Source organism: Hyaena hyaena, unplaced genomic scaffold (assembly GCF_003009895.1).
Source record: "Hyaena hyaena isolate Hyena2069 unplaced genomic scaffold, ASM300989v1 scaffold_1232, whole genome shotgun sequence".
Lineage (NCBI taxonomy): Eukaryota > Metazoa > Chordata > Mammalia > Carnivora > Hyaenidae > Hyaena > Hyaena hyaena.
This window is the reverse complement of record NW_024081866.1, coordinates 293,804-318,959: the sequence shown is the minus strand read 5'-3', so window position 1 is coordinate 318,959 and position 25,156 is coordinate 293,804. Positions and strand designations below refer to the sequence as shown.

Genomic DNA, 25,156 nt, shown 5'->3' with positions numbered 1-25,156 from the left:
CGCCCTTCCAGACCTGTAATTCTCTGGGTCATTTCTGTTCTAGCCTTCAGGGTTGGGAGTGAACTAGACAAGGCAAACACCTGCCCTTTCAGGAGCTCCAGCAGCGCTAAAGGAGGCAGTGCCGGCGGCAGCACCGTAGCATCTCTTCCAACTGAAGACTACACTCAAAGGTGAGTCAGGTCAGTGTGGACTCAGGTGCGACCTTATCCTCCAGCTTACACTGGGGCTGGGCACAGGAGCCTTGGGAGATCGGCGACCACAGGGCACCCTCCCCAGCCGCCAATATAAGCGTTGACAGAGGGACGCACAGGGGATGGCTGGTTAGCTGGTGGTAGGTGGGTGGGACTCGCCACCTGGACGCGCTCAGGGAGGGATGAGTGGCGCGAACAACAATCAGGTCGCTCTCTCACCCTTCTGCTAGGTGGTCCCGACCCCTGTGCTCCCAGAGAGTCACTCCTGGAGCGAGCGTCCCACTGCGCGCGGTCCCTTCCAGGCTCCCGGCTCCCGCGGGAGGGCGCGTGGGATGATGCTCTGGTCCTCGTGCTTTCTCCAAGCTCCTGCATCCGGAGCCGCCCTAGCCCGCACCGCCGCAGCCACAGCCTGGGAGGGAGAAAGGAAAAAAAAGGGAGGGGGCTGGAAAAGCTCGGCGGAGGGAGGAGAGGACGTGGGGAGGGAGGAAGCGAAGGGGGAGGGAATCTTTCTCCTTTGCAGTGCCTCCGCCTCTCCTCTCCGGCTGGCCGCGGCCGGGTTCTCCCTCCACACCCTCTCGCAGCTCCTCACCCCCTTCTCCACCCACCCGCTCTGCCTCCCTCCCTCCCTCCCGAGCTCGCTGGAGGAGAGCCGCAGCCTGCGCGCGGCCCGGGGCGCGGGGGTGGCGCCGGCGGCGGCGGTGGGTGTGTGCGTGTGTGTGAAGGACGCCACCTCTTGCTCCTGCGTTTGCAGGCGGCGGCGGGCGGCGGGGCTTCTCGCTCCGGCAGCGGCGGCGACAGCGGTGGCGGCTTCCGGAGTCCCGCCGCGAAGATGCTCAAAGTCACGGTGCCCTCGTGCTCCGCCTCGTCCTGCTCTTCGGTCACCGCCAGTGTGGCCCCGGGAGCCGGGAGCCTCATCCCGGATTATTGGATCGAAGGTTCCAACAGGGATGCTTTGAGCGATTTCTTCGAGGTGGAGTCGGAGCTGGGACGGTAAGGCTGGGGGCGCCCCGGACGTGGTGGAGCCCCGCGTCCTGCGCGCGAGCTCGGGCTTCTGGGGTAGCCCGCGGCGCGCTCCGGGGCTCTCGCTTTTTTTTTCCAAGGAACAGCTCCCGAAGACGCGGGATCCAGCCTCCCTGCCCTTTGATTTCTCCCCGCCTAGTGTCTAGGAGGGAGCTAAGCACCTCCAAGTTGGAGCCGTGGTCTCTCTCGGAGCGCCCAGGCCGGTGCAGCTGCAAGCAGCAGCCTGACTCTCTCCCGCCCTCTCTGCCTCCTCCTCGCCGGCTGCCACTTCCCTTGGGTGACAGCACCCACCACACGTGGGCCCTGCTTTCCCGATTGGTGTCTTCGCTCACGATTATAGCTTGCCAGAGGGTCTTGCTTGTCTGGTTATTTTTTGGGGTAGGGGTGGAGGGTGCTCCTCCAAACCATGACAGAATTATTAAATTAGATTCTTCCTCCTTGCTCTCATCCAACTCTCCAAAGCAAGTGGCACTAGAAATTAAACTTAAATACTAGCTTCCCTGCAGAGTCTGCTCAGGAGTGAAGGGGGAATGAATCATTTCAGAGAGTTGAAGGCAGAATAATGAACTAGTGTGGCTTTAAAGAAAAAGCAACACATAAGGTCCAGGCGGTGGTAATTAGAAGAGTTCTGCTGCTCTTCTTTCGTGCTGGAGTGTTTTATTTAAATTATGTGTGCAGAAAGCCATCTCTCTGGGGTTGCAGAAATGTCCCCCGTCCCTTCTCTGAAGATCCAAACAGGTAGAGAGTGGTTTTGCCAATGTGATGATGCCATATGTTCTCATGTTTTTATCCATTGGAAATTGTTTTTTTCCTTACCTTCTTCCTTTTTCCTTCTTGCCTGTCTGTTATCCAGAGGTAAGGAGAATTCTCTTCAACACTCATTTTAGATCCAGGCCTTTTGTGATAGGGAATCTGAAAATGTAATTTCAAGTGTTGACAAGTTGAAGCTTCTGTATTTCATACTTCTCTGCAATTTCATTTTCCATTCTCCTTTTGTTGGAAAGAGTTTAGCTAAGAGCCTATTTTTTTAAAATGCCATTGGAGACCACAGTGCAGGATTATGGATGTTGGTGAGAAGGTGTAAGGGTTACCTATTCCGCCCCCAAAATGACCCTACTATTAATGGCTCATGGAATACAGAAGGTGTGTAAGAAAGCAAAACTTCAGAATGAAAATTTAATTGTCATTGTTTAAAAATGTCCCAATATACTTGCGTATTGAATAGTATACGCATAAATGCCCTGATTTGATCAAAATTTCTGTTGTTCATCTGAAGATGTGCTGTTGTGTGTATTTATTAGTAGGTTGGAAGTGAAGTGTCTCCTTTCAGTTTTGAATCTTACTATAATTGTGTGGTGAGCTGCAGTGGAGCAGCGTAAATTTCTGATTTAAGAGATAATTTACTTACAATTGTTTACTTGGTGTTTAGAAACTGCCACCTAGTAGAGGAAGTGCCTACTGGTGCTAAAGGGACTGTCCCACCACCAAATCTAACTGCTTTCTGAGTAAATTTACTCCAGCAGCCTCTAATTGACTCGGACTTATCATTAGCACATGCTGTTTTTATGAATAAGCTTTGTCGTTAGGAAATTCAAGAAATTTCCTAATTTGAGGAATGGAAAAGTGATTAGAAAACAGAAATAAACTGCCAAGTGTACCTATCTATGTGATGGTAGACTTCATAGGGAAAACCTAAGGAACTTGAAGTTTATTAAAAAAAAAAAAAAGTTTCGTGTTATATTTGCAGTACAATTTGGAAGACAAATATAAGTCAATTATATATTGCTAAGATTCTTACTCTGCTATGCAGTTGTTTGATTACCTTGAAAATCACAGAATTAAAATATTTTGAGAGAACTAAAACTTCTTTCTTTTGGTGCTTTTCAGTAGTCATGTGTATTGGGTAAATTCTCTGTAGCTGGCACTATGGGTGAGGTGTATGCTTATTACATTTGGCTGAGACTTTGAGAAATGTCACTTCATGATCAAAGTTATTTTTTCAACAATATAAAGCTAAACCATAAAGCAACTAATGTTACAGATATAATTACTAAGAATTTATATAGCTAAAGAATGCAACAGTATTATAATTGTAGGTATTGACTGACAAAAGTCCTCTTCCTTCCTCTACTCATGATAAAGTTGAGACTCAGTCAGTTGGTTTCAAACCTTTACTCTCTAAACACCCAGTCTTGGGCCGAATCTGACTGTTGTTGGTGACTCTAAGGCCAAAACATTTAATTCATTAGTAACATAGTTGTCACTAAGATGCTAGGGGAACAATGACCTTGGTGTTGTGAGGTTGTATTGTGGTTAGTTCCAGGGTGTAGACAGTACTCACTAGATTAAGTTCATTTGTGAATAGTCGTTCTTCTGTTACAATTATCTGTTGTAAGCTGGTGAGTCCTGAATTAGGATTGGACATGTGGCTATTAGGGAAACACACCCTGAGGATATATTTGGAAATTTTAGGGAGCTCAATGAGAGCCAGTTGAAGCCCCTGGATAGTGCTGGCAGCATTGTTTCACAGGTAGCCCAAGGCCATGCGATAGCTCTTTTTATTATTTTATTTTATTTTATTATTTTATTCTCTCTCTAATATATACAGATATATATGGATAAGGATGAGGGGTAGGGGTAAGGAGGATTATTTAAGAGTATCAGGCAAACTAATTTAATTTTTCTAAAATCACATTTGAAAATACTGCTTTGCTTATAGAGTTTGTTAAAAAGTTTACAAAAATCATGATGCCTCAACAAATTCAGTTCTGCGTATAAATATAAATTGGCCGTTATCCTTTTTAGGGCTCCCTGTCCTAGAGAGCAGTTGGTCCTTTGCCCAGTGATATGAGAAATTGGCATTTTAAAAGCTTTTCTATAGGAGGAAAGAGCCTGCCTCTGGTCCAGATTCTGTCCAGTGGTTTGGCACATTGGAGGGACAGGATTTGGCCTGGGCTGCCCTATGGTAGGGATTTGGCCTTGTGCATCCATACCCACATCCTGTTTTCAGTTATTTCCCACCTTGTGTTTCTCTCTGTAATAGGAGACTGAAAGAATGTTTGTAGCAAAACTAGATGTATTCCCACACACAAAAGTTCAGGGAACCAAATGAAAGATAATTAGTACAAAAGAAGAAGAGTGTGTTAAATTATTATGGAATAATTTTTTCTTTAAATTCCATTGTATTTAGCTATAGTTTCTTTAAGGTAGTGAATTTCAACCCCTCCCCCCCAAACCTGCTGTTCAATTTAAGAGAGTACATTTATATCGCAACCGAGTTAAAGCAAAGTTATATGGGATCCTTTGCTATATGAATTATTGCTTAGGAACGAAACAGATGTATTTAGATAGTGAGATATTGGTTATGTGTAGAATAGAAAGTATGTGTGTATAGAATGGAAACAAGTTTCATAAAACAATGTGTATTCCTATTACCAACAATGGAGTCTAATATTTCCTATTCTGTGCTGTTTGATTTTATTCTATTTCATTAAAAAATATTGGCTGAATCCATGTGATTTCACATCTCACTAATGGATTGTAACTCAGTGTGAAAATGGTGTTTGAGGCCGTAAATCTGTATATGCCAGATTAAAACATGAGGCAGACCTCTTTTTAAAAATGCCCTGCAGACCAACTAATAACACTGTGTGGTCACCATTTGCATATCTCTATAGAGAAAAGTTCTGTCTTTGTCTCCAAGTCCTCATTGGGTTTTCTCTTCCAAATATTTTGAAAAAACTCTAATTAGTCTCCCCAAGATATGCTGGGTGCACTATACTATGAAATAGCTGTGGAGTTGGGGGTGGGGCAGGAGGCTAGGCCAAGAAGACCTTCACTGCATGGGGGGGAATTCAGAGGCCTGAACACTTGTGTATTCCACTTGGTAACACTTAACTCTGGCTCTAGGTAATGGTCAGCAGATACTTCCTGTAAGGAAACACAGAAAGTGTGCATTTTCTAACAAAAGGGTTCTAACCAGTGCTCCCGGCTGGTGAGGAACCAGATCCTGTCTTTCCCCTTCCCTCTTTGTTTGAACCCCTTCCTGAACTGTTTTTAGCCAGTACTTTTCATATCCTTGCTTTTCCCCCAGTGTCTTTTAGGACCCCACAGCTGATCCAGAATATATTGCTGGTTAACAATCTCCTGCCACCCACACTGTGCTTAATATCTTAAGCTCTTTTTGGGATCTGACTAGAAATTAAAAATATAAATTAAAAATATAACTGTTCGGTCCCTCTTTTGTTCTCTGTGCTTCCAATTCTTTTCTTAGTCAGTTGACTCAGGAGCATGGTGAGAGGTGGAATTGCAAGTGGGAGAGTAGAAAGCTGGGCTGTATATGCTTGAATGATGACTATAAGCTCCCAGAAGGCAGTCTGTGGATTTGGCTGCCTCACTTTCATGTGCTAAGCGCCCAGCACTGTGCTCATTACTCAGTAGGTGCTCAGCAAATGATTTTGAAGAGAGTGAGTGAATGGTAATGAAATAGGCCAGGCACAGGGGGCATGACCCCAGGGGAAGGGAAATCTGGTGGCTTGTTTATCTTCTCCCTAAAATTTGTGCAACCATAATCTCACTGTGTGCTGGTTTTCTTTTTTCACAGTGGGAGTCCTGATAACTGTCACCTCTGTAGCTTGTAGGTGTTGAAAATAATGCTGCTTTTCTGTTGGCAGAGAGCTTTGTGGCCCTGAAATGAAAGGGATTCAGTTTCACCTTCACTATCATTTTACCACAGGCATCTCAGAATTAGGAGTTAAATCAACTTGAACATAAAGGCATGAAATGCCTCCAAGCTATTCCAGCCACTAAGGTTAATAATACATAGTAAGTGCTAAATTTGGAAATATACTCATTGTAAAAAGCCTCAGAATTAAGTGATGACTATGATAAGGTCACTACTTTAAGAATACATTATTTTTCCATGTTTAAATACTGTTATAAGGGTAAAAATAACTCCTAATTTGAGAGAAAAAAAAAAAAAGAGAGACACAGGTGCTATTTACTGCTAAACTGTTCTAGGGAACTTTACTTGAGAAAAAAAAAGAGAGACAGAAAGAGAAACAAAACACTAACCACAAAATAGCTTCAAAGAACTTTCTTGTAAATACTTTACCCTCAGAATAAATGTCTATATTAGGTGTTTGCAGTAATACATTTGAGAATAAAGTGCCCAGTGATAGTTATTTCAACTACTAGTTGTTATTTTTTTATGTTAATGTTTTTTGGGGTTTTCTTTTTTTTTTTTTTTGGTCTAGCTTAAAAAGTAGTTCTCTTTAAAAAAAAGTAGTTCTCCTCAGACTCCCTTTTGGGAAAGCTAACATAGTGAAATATCCAATAAAAATTTGAAGTTTTTAATTTCAAGGTCAGGTTTATTCTGCAAAATATATTTGAGTCCATGAACCATGTAAGTCAGGCTAAAGAGTAACTTTACATGAAATCATGAAATCAATAGCAAGCTAGAATCAAGGTTTTACTCAAATTAATGTGGTCTTTTTTTTTCCTCTTTGATAATGATCATCTGAAAATCTCATAACTCCTGTGGCTTAATTAGGAAGTTATATCTAAATATTGAGAGCATACTGTTAGCACATAAAGGATAGGAACTCTCTAAGGCCCATCTTTAAATTCTAAGTGCTAACTGGGGACAGTGAGTGTATGGATGATATAAAATAGTGAAAGGTTTGGGTGGGAGATTTTCCCCAGTAATCTTATCAGTGGCAAAGAGCATATAAGGTAAAGAGCAGTGCTGGACAGAGGGTGATTTGTAACAATGGGCAAAGGATAATAAGTGTAGAGCTTTCTCTTTTCTCTTAGAGCAAGGTTTCTTGACCTTGGCACCATTGTTGGGGCCAGATCATTCTTTCTGTAGGGGCTCTCCTTGCACTGTAGGATGTTTAGTAGTATCTCTAGTGCCTACCTACTAGATGACAAATGCAACCCTCCCTCCTAAATCCCAAGACATGACAAGTAAAAATATCTCTAGGTATTGTCACGTTACTTCTTCCCCCTTTCTGTTAACCACTGTTTTAGAAGCTTGAAGCTAGTCTTCTACATGATTTTCTTTTAGTTATGTAGAAGGTTAACAAGAAGGTGTTGATGGATTGAAATAATTTGACTCTATTGAGTATTTGCTACAACCAAATGTTTCTCCTATTTCTCTGTAATGCCATTAAGATTTTTGTCATATGTGCATATGAAGTGTGATGTAATTTGCTTAATATTTTATGTTTAAATTACCTCATTTTTGTTGACCTAAATTTACCTATTAAGAGTAATTAATGAGTAATTAAAGAGTAATTAATCAATTTCATTAAATTGAAATTAAATTTCATTAATTTGTATTCATGTCATTAATAGAAGCAAATTATAAAAATAAATTGCAGTAAAAACAAAGCAATTTTATTAAACTGGGCCTACAAATGTTTTTTAGTTTTTTTTTTTTCTTTTTTGTGAAAGGCTCCAAGCCTTGGGATTGCTCTCTCTGTTAAAAAGGGAGATTATCAAAGATTAGCAGTGGTAAAACCATAGTAGCACAAATTGAGGATTTCTTTGTGATGCAATCAGAAAAATAGAAAAATAGTGAAAAGAGAATGAGATTCTAATTCTTTCATTCTTCCCTTTTTAATTTGATGCCTTTGTGCCACCTAAAGTCTTCTATTACAGATCTGACCTTTTGCATAACTATGAACTAACCAATGTACGTTGTTAGTGTGTGTGGTGGGGCATGGGGACTAGTATATGATGACTAGAACACTATATATTAGCTTCCAGATGTGTAGTTTACAACAATAAATTTAATCTGAGATAAATAAGTATAACTAATATGAGATAGAGATTGGACAATCTCCACAGACTAAAGATGGAGTGATAATTACAACTGGGAAGGTTGAGGTGTCTTCACGGGAAGGGGTGAACCTTGAAATTCAGCAGGATTTTAACAGACAGAGCTTTGGTGAAAGGCATACCAGGTACAAAGTACATTCTAAGGAAAGGCAAAAACTGGAAGAAAAATATAGGGTATACATTTTATTTTGCAAACTTTATAAAACATGACCATTTTCATGACAGATAAGGTTGGGGAGGTAAGTTGATGTCAGGCCAAAGAGATCCTGTAAAAAAAAAAATGTGTCTTTATCAGGTGAAAACCAAAATTGTAGATGAAGAGAAAGTAACCATTATGAGAGCAAAAGGTGGTTGTAGAAGTAGCTGTATCTTGGGTTTTGTTGTGGGACTAGAACTTGCCATTAACACATGGTAGGAGGGAAGGAGGTGTGGAGAGAAAGGAAGGAAGGAAGGAGGGAAGGAAGGGAGAAAGATACCTCCCACAACCTGTGATGAGATAAGAAAGGAAAAGTGTAGGATCCAAGTAACTGAGATCAGTTATCTAGACCTAATAAAGAGTCCATAAAGGACAGATAATATTTTAGGCTTGGTGGGCCATATGGTCTCTGTGGCAATTCAACTCTGTGATGGCCGAGTAAAAACAGCCATAGACCACACAGAAACAAATGTACATGGTGATGTTCCAATGAAACTCTATTTATGACCACAAAATTTGAATTTCACATAATTTTCGTATCACAAAATGTTATTCTTTTTCTGATTTCTAAAATCCATTAAACCATGTAAAAACGATTTTTACATTGCAGACTGTACAGAAACTAGTGACTGCCGTATTAAGCTCTTGGCCTGTGATTTGCTGAATTCTGACCTAGAACAGTCAAGTTAGAATCCTACTTATACTCAGTTACAAGAAAATTTCAGATTAAAATGATATCAAGACTTCATTTATTCGAGAAACTGCCTTGAATCTCCCTTTCACTTTGAAAATGTCCACCCGATCTTAGTTTTTCAAGTGGGCATAAGTTTTAAGTACAGACTCCTCCTTTTTCTTCATCTGTTGAAACTGCAACAGTTAACAGTTTGTACCCATGTGGCAAGTTGGCCAGCTCCATTCATCATTTATGCTTTTGAAAATCAGTGTTCATATCCAGAGATTATTTCTTGGAGGATAATTTAATTTGTATTTCATTATGAAATGGGTTTTAAGTTGATCATTCTTATATTGTATTTGAAGTGACAATGAGTTACAAAATAATATGCTGAGGCACCTGGGTGGCTCAGTCAGTTAAGCGGCAATGCTTGATTTTGGCTCAGTTCATGATCTTATGGATTGGATCATGGGATCAAGCTCTGTGTTGGGCTCTGCGCTGAAGAACAAAGCCTGCTTGAGATTCTCTCTCTCCCTTCTTTCTCTCTGCCCTTCTCATGCTTTCTCTCTCTCTCTCAAAATAAATAAAAAAGAAACTTTAAAAACTAATATGCTAAATGAACTGTTGACAAAAGATTTGCCTCTAACTAGTAAAGTTTAATTAATAAATTTCTCTGTTGATTAATATTTTATCTGCATATTGAATAATTCTTCTATGTGCCATGCATAAATATCAGATAGACTAATTAATGTTCTTTAAATTGCGACTCTGTTTAAATAAACAATCTTTTGAGAAAATAGAGTTGTTCTTTTTTATTTTGAAAAGACTTATGAGCTTAACAAAAGCAGTCACTTATATTTTGACTGAAGTGGGATGTCCACATAGAGAGTGTGCTAGAAGAAAGTATTAGAATCTGTTTCTAAATTTTGCTTTTAATTTTTGCTTTTGGATGTTTTAAAAAGCACTTCACAGACAGGCTCAGTAGCACATGTATATTATCTGTAAGTACATAAATATGCATAATTTGGGAGCATATTCTTACAAACATCTTGTTGGATGATTATTGGATCAAAGAATGGTAGTTGTAAGTGGGTACTAAATCAGTTTCTTTACTTATATTTAAATAACATTTTACTTTATGAACATAATTTTAAAGCAGATATATATACGAAAAAAGCAAACCAAAAAGAAAACGTATGGCAAGGTGTGTCTTTGTGCAGAAAGAGGAAGTGGGTACATATAGGCACTTGTTATGCATTTTAAGACTATCTGATAAGAGGTTTTGATAAGAATTTACTGCATTTGTAACCAAAGAAGCCATATAGCAGAAAAGAGAAAACGAGAAAAAGAATACAGCTAGCCCATCAAGCAGAGGGTTGAATGAATTTTGCTTTTCTTTACTTTGAGCCCCAAATTCATATTATTTGCAAGAACTTCAGTTTTAATTCATCTAACTTCCTTCATGATATATTTTACAACTGCTGTTTAGGCAGCTGAGTGCATTTGCCTACAGTGTTTGGTGGGCAGTGCTTGAAGAGTTGTGGTCATTAGGGCCCGGATATTGAGCTTAACCCTGTTAACAAATGTAATGTCATCACTTAATTACTTCTTAAGTCATGCTTCAGGATCATATGGTTGAAAAATTTACCAGATGAAAAAATACAGACTATTTCTTAAAAGATAAAAAAGGCTAGACTTGAACAACCATCTGATTGAAATGGTCTTCTAGAAAGGTAATGGACATGAATATGCTTTTAACTGTTCTCTCTACTAGTTTGTAGTAACATTCTTTGCTAAAAGTCCACTTTCTTTGACTTATGATATGATTATAGACAGAACTTACCTGGTATTACAAACTAGAACAAAGAAGAGTGGGAAGGGGATTGCAAACCTGTAATTGTGATCACACATTTATTGCTATCTGGAGTGACGTGTTTGAACGATTTCTCCCTACTTCAAGTCCTTATGGATTGCTTGAAAGAGACCTCTGCTTGCATTTTTGCTTTCATTGCACGTGTTTATCTTGGTGTGCCTCACTGAGCTGTCTTGAATAGGTAGTGACTATTTTAACTTAGTAAGTGACAACCTTCCATTTGAGGCTCCAGCAGATGTACAAAGTTGTTCTTTAGATATGACAACTAGTCAGTCCAAGTTTAATCTTTGACAAGATGTAAATATATTATCTATTCATTAAAGTGAATCTTACATATTTTTCCCCAAAATTCTCTGTTAGGATAACCACTGAGAAAATAGGACTGTATTGTTAAGTGTGACCAAATTCAAAATATGTAATTCAATAAGTCAGACTGGCCTAAAGAGTTCAATCATAGTAGGCCTCTGAAGATTTCTGTGTGAGTGGAAACATTTTAGTGTCTCCTGTGGGACTCTCAGTCCTTCCTTTCATTTTCCCCTCAATGTGAACATATAAGCTAATAATATTCAATGAGGTAAATGCTTGAGAAGCTCTCCTGACTGTAACCTGTAGCTAGAAGCAAACGAAAACCATAATAAACAGAGATTTTGATATGTATGTATGGCACATTGGTTAAACAGAGAGCTGAGGAAAGTATCAGGATAATCTACAGCAAACCAGTATGGTTCTTTCACATCTTGAGATACTCAGGAAATGGAATGTCAGGATTGTGCAGAAGACCCTGGGGGAGCCATTGAGGTTCCGGCCCAGGCCAGGAGGGGGCAGCAGAGCACCAGTGCGGGTTTGAGCAGGCCCCTTGGCTGTGGAAGGGAGTGAGTGATCCTCTGGGAAACCATTGCCCAAGGGGAGAGGTGGGCAAGGCAGCTACTTAGGATGGCTTCGAGGCTGGGGAGCAAGCAGGCCGTTCTGAACAGTTGAGTCAGTGAGGTGAAGGAGGACTGCTGGGTAAGGCAGCCACTAAGACAAGATATGAACTAGATGGTGCAGGATGTGGGCAGGAAAATAGGCAGGAGCAAATTGCTACTTGATGGCTGCGTCCCTTTAGGCATAACACTTAGCCTAAAGTTCATAACACTGAACTTCACTTAGCCTTATGTGTAAAATGAAGGTCATGGTGGTATATCCTCCCCAAGGTTGCTCTGATAGTGAAATAAGATCACATATGTAAAAATACTGCTCTGAAGCTGGCACATACACTTAATAGCATTCCCCAGACAGGACACAAGTTGAGAGTAGGGGATAATGATTCCAAATTAGGCATCTGTGAGGATAAAAACCTTAGTCTAGTTTTTAGCCATCTGACCCCAACTTGCCTGCCAGTCTCATTCCACACCACTTCCCTTCCTAATTACCAGCACAGAGTGTTTGGTGTTTGTGGTTTACGGTCTTAGGTATATTGCTAATTATTGCAGTAATACACGATGAGCATACCAGCACCATTTTTTCAGATAAGGAACCCCAGTCTCAGAATGTTCAAGCAGCTTGTCCAAGCTCATCCAGCTAGGGAGGGGAGTCAAATGCAGGCAGTCAAATTTGTCAGACTTGGTGCTTGTTTTCTTTCTACTATGCCTGTCTTGGCCTCAGGACCCGACATGGATCTTCATATCTCTGTGGTGTTATGCATGAAACTCTCTTTTCTTTTCTTTTTAAAAAAAATTTTTTTTAATGTTTTATTTATTTCTAGGAGAGAGAGAGAGAGACAGCGTGAGCAGGGGAGGGTCAGAGAGAGAGGGAGTCACAGACTGTAACAGGCTCCAGGCTCCGAGCTGGCAGTCAGCACAGAGCCCGACGTGGGGCTCGAACCCACGAACCGCGAGATCATGACCTAAGCGAAAGTCAGACGCTTAACCGACTAAGCCACCCAGGCGCCCCAAGACTCTCTTTTCTTAAATGTCTTGAAATGTCCTTCTGATCCCTGCAGGACAGTCATCCTACCCCCAGGAAGCAGGTTTCTCCTACCTCCCTGTTCTCATATCATTAAAAAAATTTTTTTAAGTTTATTTATTTATTTTGAGAGAGACAGACAGAGAGCAAGCAGGGAAGGGGCAGAGAGAGAGAGAGAGACGATCCCAAGCAGGCTTGAACTGTCAGCACAGAATCTGATGTGGGGCTCAAACTCATGAACCGTGAGATCATGACCTGAGCTGAAACCAAGAGTTGGATGCTTAACCGACTGAGCCACCCAGGGGCTCCTGCACTCCTATCATTTTATATGTTTACTGCCTGATAGGTAAATGCTTTGTGGTCTTCACCATCAGAGCCTCTGTTCCTTGGAGAGAGGAACTCTGTATCTTATTCATATTTTATCTCCACTACTAAGTCAATTCTTTATTGGCTTACTACTTGCCCCCCATGAGTGTTTCATAAATGTTTGAGGAATAGTGAGTGAATGCACAAATATTGCAGGAGTTAGGTGAATAGCAGCAGAAAAACAAGCAGGTCTTAAGTTTCTCTTCAGGATGTTTTTCCTTTCTAACACTCTGCTCAACCAGTACACTATGAAATTATTCAATACCTGTGTCCCTCTCTTAGAGTGTAAACTGTTGTGGGCTGGACCTTTGCCCCCTTGCTCACTGCTGTGTCCCCAGCACTTAGTGCAGTCTCTGGTACATAGTAAGCACTCAGTAAATACTTGCTGGGTGAGTCCGTTACACCACTGGGGCTTCTGCAATGGAAAGTCCTTTTGAACCCAAGGACTGGTGGAATAGTGTAACCTTCTGTGATTAGGTCATTTACCTCTAAGATCCCTTACAGCTACAGGCATCTGTGCATCTGTGTTTTCTTCCAGTTGAATTCCCTGGATGATTACTTTAGATCTTTACTATGTGTTCAGGAGAGAGAGAAGGTTTGGGAGTAGAGTAGTACTCTGAGCTCCAAAGTCTTTGTAAATGTGTCAGAATAGCCTTAAATAATTTCTGTTCGTTTCTGTGCTTTAAAAACGCCTCACCTCTTGTTAGAAACATGTGCTTACTGTTATGTTTGCTCATTTTTACCTCCATTAGCAGACCATACAGATGCTGACATTTGTGATATATAGGACAAGGTTTAGCAGGAAGGGATATTTCCTAGCTTTCCCCACTCCTCTGGTTTTGTTTTTGAAAGGAATCATTCCTTTTTTTTTTTTTCCCTTAAATAGTTTATTGTCAAGTTGGTTTCCGTATAATCATTCTTTTTTAGAAAGCTTGATTTATGACTTGTTTGTGGCTGTGTAATCTATTAGCAATGTTCTGTAACATAGTCTTATAACATGGGCCCTGCCTAAGCCAGGAGGAAAAGGAAGAGCTAAGGAGGGGATTATGAAGGAGATAATAATGTAAATGTTCTTCCCTGTGTGTGTTTTTATTTGGGATTGTTATTTTAAAATCGTCTATTGGGATACTTATTGCTTTAATAAGAAATATAAATAATTTCTCAACATAACTTCCAATTAGGGTCATTACCTTTACATTCATAATTTGTATGTACTGTTGAAATAATTATTTTGGAAAATTTATATGCCTCCATCTCTATTTTTTTTTAATTTTATTTATTTATTTTGAGAGAGAGAGAGAATTCCAAGCAGGCTCCATGCTGTCAGCACAGAGCCCTATGTGGGGCCCGGTCCCATGAAGCTTGAGACCATGACCTAAGCAGAAGCCAAGAGTTGGACACTTAACCAGCTGAGCCACCCAAGCACCCCTCCATCTCTATTTTGACGGCAGTGGCCAGGAAGTGTGGTGAAAGAAAACCTGTAGGTGGAAAAAGGACAGAGACAGAGTTAGAGGGCAGAGGGCAGGCTACCCTTCACCCTGGTCTACTTCTTGTAGATCCATTTACACCTCTAACCTATGAGCACGTCCCTGTCCCTGCCTGATTTCTCCATGCTCCCAGGTACCTCTCATTTTTCTTATATCTACCCTTGTTATGGATTGAATATTTGTATCCCTGCCAAAATTCTTAGGTTCAGGCCCTAACTCTCAATGTGATGATATTTGGAGATAATTAAGGTTAGATGAGATTATGAGGGTGGAGCCCTCATGATGGGATCCGTACCCCTTTAAGAGGAGCTACCAGAGGGCATACTCTCTGTCTCTCTGCCATGTGAGGAATCAGCAAGAAGGAAGATGTCTGAAATCCAGGAAGAGTTCTCACCAGAACCCAGTCATGCTGGGGCCCCTGATCTTAAACTTCTAGACTCCAGAACTGTGAGAAAATAAATTTCTATTGTTTATAACACCGAGTCTCTGAGGTTTGTTCTGGCAGCTGAAGCTAAGACACCCTTATGCCCTTTTCCCCCACTTTGATATCTGTCTGGCTTTGGTCATAATCTCAGAGTTGGCTTGCTATGTCTCAAAAACTAACCTGAGTTAATCTACACTAATGTGGCAAGCAGAGTTTGAGGAAAGTGATGTGCTTTTCCTTTCCCAGATGCCCACCATTGTTCTTCTGCCAGATGTTGGGGGAAGTAGTCAAAAGACTCACTTCATAGGGACTATAGCTCCTGCATTTGGTTTATCTAGGAGGGATGGAGCGGACTCTGAGTTGCTCTTATTATTTACATATATAAGTGTATATATGGGCTCCCTAGCACATTGTGCTTTGCTGGACCCTAGGCTGGGGCATTTCTATGGTCACACTCTTTCTCCCTTTCCTCTGCCTTCTAGGCACTAGCACCTTGGTATCCATTGTGCATCCATACCTGTTGGCTTTCCAACGGCCAGTGCCTGCCAGCTCCCAGCACATTATTTCCTCAGCAGCTGGCATAGGATTGTTTTGTTGCCAGCTGGAAGCTCAGCTATTAAAAAATAAAACTTGGCCCATCTTGAGTATCATATGTTTCCATCAGGACTCGGATCTCCTTTCTGGCACAACTCACACAGTCACTTGGGCACCTGTCTCAGGTCTGAGTACCCAGCCTTCTTCTGGGTTTATGACCACATTTTCACTTGCTTTTTCTAAAAACAATTTCCTTGAGAAATCTGTGATGCTTATGAGTTGTTGAGGGCCAGTTTACCAACATTTCGCTTGGTCTGATTGAATTTATTAACCTCTTCAGTGTTTCCTTAGCACTAGGTTGCCTGCTCTGATAGTTGGTGATGGTTTCATATTGGAAATTATAAATTCTCAGAATAAGGTTCATGTTTCTTAGGTTAATGAAGAGTTAAAACACAACACTGAAACAATGGATATTTACTACATGGCTTCACATGAGGCGATCCAAGAAAAGAGGTCGTAGTATTTGTAAATATTTGACTACTGTTCTTTGTACTTCACACACTAAAAAGAATGTTTGGTATAACCTTAGGTGTTTGTCTTTTTTTAATATCTGCAAACAAAAGAACAATTGGGTTAGTTTAAAATAGTTACTGTAGGTGGGTCTTTCTGTGCAATTTTTACAGTTTTTACAGTGCTTTGCTTATAAGAAGGATGTTAAAATTAGAGAATATTAATCATTTTGTAGCTTTGTAATCTTATTTGCACTAAATTTCAACACTTTGTCATGAATTCATTAATTTTTTTATTCAGAACAATGCATGCTTTACTGGAAAGTTGAATAACCAGACCCAGAATTACTGCAACTTAACTATGATTCAGAAATAAAGAATAGAGTCCTGGAAATCAGTTAATGGTATTAAAAACTGTATATAGTAAGGAGTATTTTAAACAGTCTGTAATCTGTGTACACTAATCAAGAAAAACTTATCACATTGAAGAGACTTCTTGTATTTAAATGATGTCACTATAGTCATACCTAAATATTTATTTCTCTAACTTGGTACCTAAATGGTAAAATAAAGATTGTCTTCTGATTTCATCATACGTTTCTTTAATAGCTTCTATTGTCTCGTACCTATTAGCTGTCCATTGTTAATGAATGTTTTAAATTGTAATGAGTTTGCCTTCCTCATCCGTAGAATGAAAATACTGGTGCCTTTCTCACATGATTATTGCAAAGATTAACAAGAGATAAATTACTTGGCTGTATTAAACACAAAATTCTGTCCACATAGTGCAATATTTTTTAATTTGAATAGTAATACCTTTTTTTTTTTTTTACTATTAACTCCAGACTTTATTTTCCCCAGCTTTTCTATTGTCTTCCAGGAGCTAATCCAGGCAATCACATTGGATTTAGTTGTCATGTTTTCCCTGCCTTCTCTGATATGTGACAGCTTCTCAGTCTTTCCTTGTTTTTTATGACCATGGCAGTCTTGGGGAGTGCTGGCAAGTATCCTGTAGAGTACCCCTCGGTCTCGATTTGCCTATTGTTTTTCCCAATGATTAACTGGGATTATGAGTTTTTGGAAAGAATATCATAGAGGTGAAGTACTTTTCTTGTCACATCGTATCACAGTACATGGATACCACATGATATCAGTGGTGATAGTAACCTTCATTACTTGGTCCCCATGATATTTGCCAGGTTTCTCCACTCTACGGTTACTGTTTATCCCTTTCTCTTCTCTATCTAGTCTTTGGAACTAGGTCACTAAGTCTAATCCACTCTTGGGAAGGAGGGTGATTAAGCTCCACTTCCTGGAGAGAATAGTATCTACATACATTATTTACAGCTCTTCTGTATGAAAGATCGTAAACTATTATTTTATCATTAATAAGTTCTTGTATGTATATAAAGTAATGGAACATCTCAAGTCATTTTCTAAAATTCTGTAAAAATGTACTGCCACTATAGATTATGCGGTTAGGAATGTACTAGACAGTTGTACTAGACAGTTGGGAATGTACTTTGAATCTGGTAGAAGAAGCTCTCCCTGGAACTTTGTGCTTAGACAATGAAGCATATCGTTGATGAGGACAGGAGAGATAAGGAAAGGTACATAGATAAGGATTCTCTCATTCAAAAATGGTGGTGATATGTCAAGCCTGAAGTTGTGAAAACACTGCAGATGTTGTGATTGTTTCCTGTGCCTGCATCTACATGGCTACAATGTGTGTACATCTAGATCATTCTCAAGATTTTGATTTAGGTTTGCAGGAACATAGAATGGATAGCACCTTAGAAATCAACCAGTCCAGTATTTCTTTGACAGATGAAGAAATTGAAGCACAGAGAGGGCACATGTCTTAGTCAGCACTCCAAAGCTAGTTAGTAGTAGAAATGGGACCAGAACCTTGGTCTCTGCACTCTGACCCTGGCACACACTTCCTTTCCTCACAAGTGCCATTTGCAGAAACCTGGGCCTAAACCAGTCCTGGCTTTTCCTCCATAAACTTCCTTAGTTACTTCAGAATACAAAATTTCTTATCGCCAAGAAGCTGTTACAGGTTGTGACTTTTAAATTTGCACTACTTCTTATCTTAAGTGTTTGCACTTTTTTTTTTTGCAGAGGATACAGTCTTAAAAATTAAAATGGAACAAAACCAAATAAACACTGGATAATATTCTACACTTGATTTCTTTCACATTTTGGACAGTGTTTGTTCACCTTGTAAAAAAACTTCTGTCCCTTGGGGCGCTTAGTCGGTTAAGCGCTTAGTCGGTGGCTTAGTCAGTTAAGCGTCCGACTTTCGCTTAGGTCATGATCTCGCGGTTCGTGGGTTCGAGCCCCGCGTCAGGCTCTGTGATGACTGCCAGCTCAGAGCCTGGAGCCTGTTTCAGTCTGTGTCTCGCTCTCTCTCTGACCCTCCCCTGCTCACTCTCTCTTTCTCTCCTAGAAATAAATTAAAAAAATATTAAAAAAAAAACACACAAAAAAACTTCTGTCCCTAAATGTGTTGAAGTCACATTTAAGATACTAGCATGCATGCCAGAGTGCATTCTATTCCTGTTTGTAATTTTGGGGACTAGGATTCTCATTCTTATACAGCTAATTGATGAAATCAGTCAAAATGCCCTGCCCCTCCCACTTTAAAAGGCTATCTACATTAAAATATAACATGAAATAAACACCAGCTTGAAGAGATGTATGCACACCTATGTTCATTGCAGCATTATTTATAATGGCCAACATATGTAAGCAGTCTAAGTGTCCATCAGTAGATAAATGGATAAAGAAGAGTGGTATATATACAAAGTGGAATATTAGCCATAAAAAGAACAAAATCTTGTCATTCACATCAACGTGGGTGGACCTAGAGGGTATTATGCCAAATGAAATAAGTCAGGCAGAAAAATAAAAATAGTACATGATTTCTCTCACATCTAGACTCTAAAACACAAAAGAAACAAAACAGATAGACTCATAAATACAGAAAATAAACTGACAGTTGTTAGAGGGTGGGATGGGGTATGTGCAAAATAAGTGAAGGGGATTAAGAGGTACAAATTTCAGTTATAAAATAAGTAAGACTTGGACATATAATGTACATTATAGGGAATATAGTCAGTGATATGGTATAACTTGATAACTTGAGTATATAGTGAGGATCATTTTGTAATGTATAAAAATATCAGCTCACTATGATGTACCCCTGATATGAATAGGATATTATATGCTGATTATACTTTAATTAAAAATAAGAAAAAATATAAAATAAATCACCTTTATTTGTTCTTCCTGACTCCAGGGAATTGGAATGTTTGAGCAGGTGGATTGATTAATATAATACCCCAATATTTAGCAGTACTTAAGAAGTGGAAAAGTACATGGAGGTGTCTTTATGGTGGCTCCACATGTCATGAGACCAAGCCCGTTTTCTTATGGACACTGATGATTCAGATGGATTTATAAAAGAAATATATTGGATGTTGATTTTTAACTTTAATTAATGCTGATAGCCCCTGATTTACATTAAATAAATATTCTTTTCTTTTTTACCCCAATAATTTTGCTGACTACAGTGGTAAGCTGGCAAGTTAGGTCTTAAACCTAACTTTTAGGTTTTAGTGGATAAGAAAAAAGTGTTTTTATTCATTGTTGATAGAAATGACAGTTTTCGTTATCAATAACAGGGAAAATTGTGTCAGTGTCTTATATCTTTTGTTCACATGCCTCTATCTAAGCCCATGCTGAAAGGCTGCATACTCTCATAGCAGTCAGTGCTGGATCTTTGCTTCCTCTCTTAGTCTACCTTCTCTGACTTTAGTCAGCACTGCTGTTTTCTTGTTTTTCTCAAATACTCTGGTCTAGTTCTTAACGTTCACTAAAAGTGAATGTTGAGTTCTATTTGACTTCCACCTCCTAAACTGATATACTGATCTCACTTTTTAAAACTCTTAACTGCCTGTGAATGTGTTGATAACAGCTTTTCCCTTGCCCTTTCTAAAGCCATAAGATAACCGTGTTTTCTGTGTCTTGAAATGCTGAGCATTCATAGACAAAGTTTACTCATGTAAATAACACTTACCACAAAACCTCTATTGGCTGTGGATATCATAATCGTGATTATGTAAAGTTATCAATCCCAGGAGAAAATGGTTCTCACAAATAACTGTAATTTGTATAACCTGTGTTCAGCCAAACCACATTTTTATTTTTTTCTTCTATCTCAGTTTATAAAGAGCCATCACTGCTGATAGTTTTTCCTGCCACCATGTAACTTCAATGCATAGACCTCTCTGCCTATGTTTTAGGACTACATGAAACTCCTGAAATTGCAAGCTAAATTTTATGTGTATAAGCATTTTTCTGAGGGAACTTACCATAGCTTTCATCAAATTTTCTAAGATGTTTAAGGAGCCCCACTGTTCAAGGTTCATCCACACACACACATTCTTACATATGCTAAGAACAGTTGGATAGCATGAGGCTTGTCTTGACCTAATCATTAGCACTTTTTTCCCCTCTTTTGCTGTCCTTCCCAGTCCATCTATATCCACACATAGAGTTTTCTGTGTTTTTATATTCCTAGTATTTCTTCATCTATGTTTCCTTTTACTACTTAGGATGCTGGTATATGCACATATAATTGAACAAATACATATTGAAGTGCCAAAAGAAACCCAGCTCAGATTGTCTTCAATAATGGATTTTTTGGCTCAAGTAGCTAAAGAACAAAGATTATTCAGCTTTTACATGTGATTTGGCTTGGGCCCAGATTTATTTCTCTACATTTCTTTCAGTTTTGCCCTCCTTCCTACATGTATTGCCTTTCTCCCCATGCTAGCTTCACTCATGGTAGCAAAATGCAGCAGTTGGAGTCCTACTGTTGACAACCAATCATCATCATCCAGTCCAGGAGGCTCTTCACTTCCTTCTGTCCTTAAATGAGCAGAACCATAATCAGTTTGGCCAGGGGGATGCTTTGTACTAACTGACGTAAGCCTGTTGTTACCACCATACCTGAACAAGTCCCAGAGACAAAGGGAAAGAGATTACGGTATGTGGTTTATGACACTCAGGGTCTAATTTTAAAGACTTTAGCAATTCCAACTTGTGTGTGGGTGTGGGTGGTAGTAGGAAATATGCTGAGCATAAATAACAATATTTATTACATCCCTTAAATTAAGTGGAGTTCTGACATACAGCTCCTGTGGGTGCTGCCCCAAAGCTCCACAGTTCTGCTGTGGAGATAGGATTTTACTGTTGTAGAAGATGGGGATTTATTGTGTTCCCTGAAGAAAGTTATATGAAACATCATTTCTCAGAATGTTTTTTACCAGTCAGAGGTCTACCGGAGAAACAGAAACCACAATTAAAACAGAATCACACACATACATGCATGTACAATTACTTATTTTACTTTATTTGAACATTATTCATATTAAATTTTATTTACTTGTTTATTTATTTATTGAATTTATTTATTTGAAGGCATCGGTTATGTGGAGGCTACCAAGCCCGAAATTCCTAACATAGGCAGGCAGGCCAACTGGAAACTCTTGGACATGAGCTGATGCTATAGTTTTGAGGTGGAATTTCTTATTCAGTTTTGTTAATAAGGCCTTTCAACTGATTGAATGAAGCCTACCCATACCACTGAGAATAATCTTCTATACTTAATGTCAACAAATTATAGATGTCAGGGGCTCCTGGGTGGCTTAGTTGGTTAAGCGTCCGACTTTTGCTTAGGTCATGATCTCACGGTTCATGGGTTCAAGCCCCGCATCGGGCTCTGTGCTGACTGCCAGCTCGGAGCCTGGAGCCTGTTTCAGTCTGTGACTCCCTCTCTCTCTGACCCTCCCCTGCTCATGCTGTCTCTCTCTCTCTCTCCTAGAAATAAATAAAAAAAAAAAAACAACAAATTATAGATGTTAATGATATCTACAAAATGCCTTCAACGGCAACATCAAGACTAGTGTTTAGCTGAATAATAGCCTAACCAAGTTGACCTAAAACTAATGATCATAGATGTTAATAATTGTAAGACCAAAGAATTCTCTTGTGGTTAAATGTCACATTAGACATTGTTCTAGGACTTTTCATTCATGAATGTGCTTTAGTACATTGGGGTTTTTAACTATTTCTCAAACTTACTTGATCAAGGACATTTTATGTTTCCTTAAATAATATCTCTCACTAGACTGGCATTTCACAGAATATATTTTGGAAAATACTGGATTAAACTACAACTAGGAAGAAGAACTTTACTGTAATTATGGGCAGTTTTATTTGTATATTTCTGTTGTTTGTACTCTTAGATGTATTAGTGCATGTTCCTCTTCCTCTGTTAAATTATAAGCCCTTTTTGGCATCACATTTTGTGTCTTCACAAAGTGGAAATTCAATAACATTGACTGAGAAATATTCTTAGATAAATGAATGCTTGTTAATTCTTGGGTTAATGATCTTTAAATTTGCTCAGAGCCATCACTTTCCCTTGGCAGATATTAAATTGTAATAGCTTTAAAATGTTTGCTGCCCTTTGGAGAATTTTCTTATTGCATAGAACCAGCCAGTAAGATTGAGCAGATTCTGTGTCATGGGCATGAGCCTCATCTTACCACTTTACTTTTTAATGTGACAGGCTATAACTTTGTTCCACTTAAGAGATTATTTAAGTCCATAGAAAACAAGAAAAAGAACAGAACAGGTTATGGTCTGAAAGCAACTCTGCTTTTGTTTTGTTTTACTGCTTATTCACAGTACGCATTACATTGCTTTATTCTCAATAGTGCTTGGTTTATGTCAAGCCTGACTCTTAGAAGAGAAAAATATTTCCTCTTAATTCTGCTTAAATCCCTTCTTCTTGAGATATGAGATCAAACAGAGCTGAGATTTGCTTTCAGCCTATAACCTTTCATAGTGTCCTGTGGTCTAGAGTCTAGATGTGACTTAAAGTCCTGGCCAAAGACCAGTAATCATAACACATTGTGGATAGATCCATTTGCCTGGAGGGAAGTGGAGCATGAAAGACAGAAGTGATGGTCTCCTGCATGTCCATGGCTGTATCTTGGCTCCCTTCCAGGTCCTCAGAGCTGCTTCCTATATAGATAGGGGTCACCCTAACCTGTTTGCATGGGTGTTATGAATAAGTAAAAATAGTTTGGTAAACAAGTAAAAATTTGAATTCTGATATGATTAGAAAGGATCTGGTCATATCTAAAGAGATTATTGTTTTAAAATACCCAGTTTTGATTGACTTCAACAGGATTACTTATTAGCCAGTTTGTGTGTGCAGCCTCAAAAAAGTGGGCATATTAGTTTCTTTTCCTTGCTAGACAAAAGGAAAAGAGGCTTTAAAGCTGTTCTTGGCCATGAAATTGGGATAGAGCCAACCTTATAAAGCTTAGAAGATTTCTTCCTCCCAAGGACAGAGACAACCCCAAAATTATCTGCACTATTTCAATAGCTTGAAAACTGAAAAGAGCTAGTCTTAAAAACTTTTTTCCCAGATTACAAAATTAATAATCTAAATATTATTATATTTTATATATGATACAATGTATAAACAAATCTATATTTACTATAAAATATTTAAACACATTAAATATCTGAATAACTATAAAATAATAAATTCATTTTGAGTATAGAAGTTTTGGAAATGACAGATAAACAAAAGGCAGACAATAAAAATTACTTTTAATTCCATTATCCAGGAATGATCACTATTCACATTATGCCAAGTTCTTTTTGTATTTATATATGTGTGTGTCACTGTTTTCACCTAATTATTTATCTCCCCAAACAGTCATTTTATTTTCAGGCTTTAAGGTTAATGTTTTATAAACTTAGGAGTATATTGATGATTGCTTTTTTTCATATACTTTTAATATAAAAACATATTTTATATGTTCCTTTTTTTTAATGTTTTATTTATTTCTGAGAGAGAGAGAAAGAGAGACAGCATGAGCAGGGGAGGGTCAGCGAGAGAGGGAGACACAGAATCTGAAGCAGGTTCCAGGCTCTGAGCTAGCTGTCAGCACAGAGCCCGATGCGGGCCTCAAACCCCCAAACCGTGAGATCATGACCTGAGCCAAAGTCAGACGCTTAACCGACTGAGCCACCTAGACGCCCCTGTTCTTTCATTGAGTATACCAAATCACACGCAGTAGTGGCAGCTGATCTTTAACAGGTATGTACTATGAGCTGGGCACATTATTCTTACTGTCCTCAACCCTCACAATAATCTGCTAGATCAGTACTGTTAACCTGAGGAAGCAAAGGCCTGGGGAGAGCCAGAACAGTTTATGTCTCACAGGCAGTAAGTGTCCATGGCCCAGGACTGTCTGCTTATCTGTCTGATTCCAAAGCTTATACTCTTAAAACTATAATATTGCCTCTTCTCAGGTAAACCCCATGTCAGATTAACTAGGTCCCAGAAGAATATCTAAGATATGAAATTATGAGCAAATTGGCCATGCACATAAATTTGATATTCAGGACTTGACAGAGGTGATTCAGAGTGCTTTCACATTTCAGAGGGAGTGGTGAGACTACACCATCCAGGGATTTGCAAAGAGCCAGGGGAGACAGTCTTGCCTGGTCCTACCTGATTGCAGGCACAATGCACTTCTTTAAAAAAGGAAGATTTTCTCCACAGACTTAAAAAAATCAGGTTTGTTTTTGATAATGTATTCCAAATAGTATCAGAGGACCCAAAGTGGTGACTTTAAGGTTAGCTGATAACAGATTATATTTTGTTACTATTATCATTGCCTATGGGCTCATTACGGGCTTGCTTTGTATTTCTGGAAGAATGCCCACATACTGAAGTTTCACCTCCATATCCTGGTACACTGCTTCTCCTTCATAGAGTATCTCCATCCCTTCAGTGTTCATTTGCTTTCCTCATATCTACTTCATTCTTCACCCCTCTCTTCTTACCTGGATCCCACTTTACCATCTCTCTCTTTTCTTCTCCCTTTTAGTTTTCCATTCTCCATCCCCATTATCCTATGGCTTGACTCCCACTTTATCTTCCACTCTGACCTGCAATTCCTGTGCCAGGCAGTACTCAATTCTGAGCCGTATCCTTGA

General features: G+C 39.3%; 1 protein-coding gene across 1 annotated transcript in view; it reads left to right on the top strand.

The window, feature by feature from the left end:
- Positions 1-911: 911 nt before the first annotated feature.
- The window catches only part of CAMK4 (calcium/calmodulin dependent protein kinase IV), a 217,495-nt gene continuing 193,250 nt past the window's right edge, over positions 912-25,156 (top strand). Inside the window, exon 1 of the mRNA XM_039222978.1 lies at positions 912-1,181. Within this exon, the coding sequence (XP_039078909.1) occupies positions 1,021-1,181 (161 nt within the window). The 5' untranslated portion in view covers positions 912-1,020. The remainder of the gene's footprint in view (positions 1,182-25,156) is intronic.